Raw genomic sequence first — 3,860 nt, 5'->3', positions numbered from 1 at the left:
ATATATAAGTAGTTAAATCTAAAGGCAAAAACTTCAAATACGTGCAGTAGAGAATTCACTACAGAAAAATTTTGATTTGTTTTATTTATGTTTTGTTAAAATTCAAAGCTGACTGATAATGATTTGCTTCCAGACAGCAGAGCATAAATACATAAATATCCCATGATTCCTTGCTCTTAGTGAAGGAACTGTTGCTGTGAGAAACAAAAACAGAAAAAAAAAAGACAAAAACAGGACTCGACTGAACGAATATACAGCATCACCTGTAAATGACTACATTTTGGAGCCCTGAAAAAACAAAACAAAACAATCATTCATTAATAAGTTACAAAAACTAAAATGTGCTGACCTGTAAACAAATAGGTGACAAATCTCTGATTTAACTAAAACAAAATGTTTGATTTAAAATATTTACAGCCATAAAACATGATCAACAGTTTTTATTTTATTTCTAACTTTTAACTAATGGTTACTGCCTGCCGCCAAAGATGATAAAGTAATCTGACTTTTAGCAAAATATCTCATGAACCACTGGATGGATTTCAAGGAAACCTTCAGAAAATAATCATTCCTGAAACTTTCAGGAAAAGAATTCTGGACGTTCATCTGGAGCTGATTGATTTATGGCGTTAACTCTATTTAAGAYGGCCACCACAGCTAAGTGCTTGTAGAAACATTATTGTCTCTAACTCAGTTAGTTTTACACGTTGAGCTAAACTTTCTCATGGCAGCAGCTAAGATACTTATAACGTGCGTTCTGAGTGTGACATCTTGCAGTGTTGCATGAGACTGTGTTTAATATTGTTTTTAGTTTGAAACTCTGGCAGGAATGGCAGCAGGCAATATGCATCCCTTCAAGAATTTTAGCCTTTTTACTTTCCCGAAGACTAAAAAATGTTTGGAAACAGTACGTTAAAGAACGAATAAAAAAGAACAAAAAAAGGTATAAAGGCAAACTGCTGGTTTGAGAAAAAAAAAGTTAATAAAATATAACCCTGGCAGTATGTTGAAAATGAAGGGGAAAGAAGGAGCCACTGGGAACATGTGACCATTTCTGTAGAGTTTTAGATGCGGAGGAGGTGAGGGACTAGGATTCTGAGGAGGTTCGGGAGCCACCATTGATGAGAGACTTGTAGACGTTGGAGGAGATGAACCGTGGGTAGGAGTCTCTGTGCATCAGTGTGTAGATCTGTAACTGGGCATCTTCAAACATGTGTGGTGTCGGATCCCGCATCTTTTTATTAATCACTTCTCGAACCCGGGCATCCAGACTCACCTGAAAGGAAACAGACAGACAGACGACTTTTTGAGAAACTAAACTGTAATGAACCAGTTCCAGGGGTGTCAAACGCATTTTCACCAAGGGCCCCATGAGCAATGTGGTGTAATTAACTTCAACATTGTTTAACTAAGCAGGAAACATCATGTACCTTGTTTCATTGCTATGGCTGAGAACCGCTAACAAACACTGAGCTCTACCTGGTATTTCCTGCATAGAAACAATGTTTTAACACGTCCTCTTATAAACACTAAAAAGTACTATGTGTACAACTGACTAAATGTGAAATAAATAATATCAAAATACTATTAAAGGCACAGTGTGTTGGATTTGTTGTTTTCAGCGACATCTAGTGGTTGAATCATCCTCCCTGGTCCTTCCCCCACCCCCACCCCCCGCTTCCAAACACTAAGGAGTTGCTACGGTGTCTCTCAGGTGTCAAAAACCTTTGATAATTCCAACTGCGATGTCTACCAGCAGCTTCAGGGCTAGTGATGTTTCAAGTGGTAAGATTATGAGCTTTAATAAGTAAAATKATCCCAGCTACAATGACAGACAACAAATATTACATTTATAGTATTACAACTAAAACCGTTTTTGACGCCGCCACCGCAGTTTGTCCTTCATGAGCCTTCGTAGACAAGATGGCGGTGCAAGATGGTGGCTGCCTGTAGTGGCGACCTGCGACCATGGAGATATAAACAGCTTTTTATAAGGTAAAAATAATAAAACAAGGTCTTTGTCCGCAATGATTAGACATGTGCTTTATTATTGTCATTAGTGATTATCTCAATTTCGGCTAAAAGAATTGACAAAATCCTACACATTGTGCCTTTAAAAGTCAAAGTAAGTGAGTTTTAACCACTGTTAAATTGTGTTGAATTGCTACATTCTTAAATTTGGAACTCTCCCACTTTCAGATAGGGAATTCCCACTGGAGGGGTGTTTCAGTTTAAATTTATGACTTGTAAGTGGGAAGTTCCCACATTCCAGTAMAACTGGGTTGCAGCAAAAGTAGCCTGCAAAAAAGGAAGTAAATGGAGATTTTACACAGCAGTATTTGCTGACTACTTTTGAATCCAGAGAATAGTCAGTGCTACCATTAAAGCAACACACCTCTGAAGTTCTTGCAGGCCACATAAATTGCCAAAGAAGGCCACATTTGGCCCATGGGCCTTGAGTCTGACACATGTCCTCTAGGGCTTTTTAAACCATGGTGCTGGGCTGTCTGGGTGTGGGTACATGTTTTTGCGGCCTGGTGGGGACAAGTTTTGACTCTCCTSCTCTGCCTCTCCACCTTTCTCTCATTCACTCACCTCCTCCACTACTTTAGCCTGGGTGAATCTGGTTTAATTTAATATGAAAGAGTTCGATTTGTTTCAGTCATTAAATATTACACGTGTCAAGCCGTGTTTTTCAACCCTGGTCCTCAATGCACACTGCCCTGCATGTTTTAGAGGTCTCCCTGCTTTGACACACCTGATTCAGATGACTGCAGTTCAACAAAAGCCTGCTAATCAGTTATCAATTGAAATCGGCTGTGTTGAAGCAAGTAAACATCTAAAACATGCAGGGCAGTGTGCCTTGAGGACCAGGGTTGAAAAAAAACTGTGTCACGGTATAGATCACTATTATTTCTGTCTACCTCAGAACTTCAGAGAACTGCGTCACAGTAAACAGGGCTGTACGGTAACTTCTTTAGCTCATACTGGTGCTACAAAGGCTGCTGGGTTTGTAGCACAGAACAAAAAGTTGTTGCACCAATAGAAAATGTCTGTTACAATCTCTAAAACCAAAAGTATGAACTGTGAGTATTGTTGTAGGACAGGGGTCACTGATCTTTTTGAGACATACGTAGGTACAGAGTCAGACAAAGAGCTACTTGTTTCATACAAAGATACATTTACACGACTCACCTTCAGTTAAAATAGTAATAAATGTACATATATGTGAATATTTGACTGCCTGATTACATCTTAATGACATGTCCAGGTGTCCCCTGCCTTCACCCACAGGCAGCTGAGACAGGCTCCAGCCCCCACCCTGAGCCTGATTAGGAACCAGGACAGAATGGATGGAGGATTTTTCTTTATAGCAGGAAACAGAAATTTATTTATAAAACATTATTTATTTTATTCTAATCTGAAACAGTTTTATGTGAAATTCAGTGTATTTTGTGAATATATTTGACAGTTTTGTAGGAATGAACACATTTGTAATGTTTATTCAAAATAAACCTGCTTTTTTATTACTTCTGTAACATGTTTTAAAGAATCTATTATCAGTAAAAATCCTCAAATCATGTCCTGTTTCTAAAAATCGTCTGTCATAGTCTGTCTCTCTTGTCTCTGTCTCCCTCTGGTGTTTGCGTTACGCCACAATCAATTGCATGTAGAGGTAACCCTGCATGCAGTAACTCAGTGAAAAAGTTCAGCTGTTTTTACTTTCTTTGTTTATAGCATCAATCTTGGTAGTTTATTAGTTTATTTGGATTTACAGTCTATCACCTGCCACCAAACACTTATGTCATGTCTGTGTGTCTTATTTTGTCTGTCTGTTAGGAAAGTATCAAAAAAAAAAA

The 3,860-nt window shown here is 38.4% G+C and overlaps 1 protein-coding gene across 1 annotated transcript in view; it reads right to left on the bottom strand.

The window, feature by feature from the left end:
- Positions 1-66: 66 nt before the first annotated feature.
- LOC106530166 (regulator of G-protein signaling 17) overlaps positions 67-3,860 on the bottom strand; it is a gene marked incomplete at its 5' end in the record, with an annotated part of 26,079 nt that continues 22,285 nt past the window's right edge. The window contains 1 exon segment of the mRNA XM_014025748.1: positions 67-1,278. Within this exon segment, the coding sequence (XP_013881202.1) occupies positions 1,088-1,278 (191 nt within the window).

The sequence above is a fragment of the Austrofundulus limnaeus genome, unplaced genomic scaffold, assembly GCF_001266775.1.
Source record: "Austrofundulus limnaeus strain Quisiro unplaced genomic scaffold, Austrofundulus_limnaeus-1.0 Scaffold496, whole genome shotgun sequence".
NCBI classification, from domain to species: Eukaryota; Metazoa; Chordata; class Actinopteri; order Cyprinodontiformes; family Rivulidae; genus Austrofundulus; species Austrofundulus limnaeus.
This window is presented reverse-complemented; position numbering and strand designations above follow the sequence as displayed.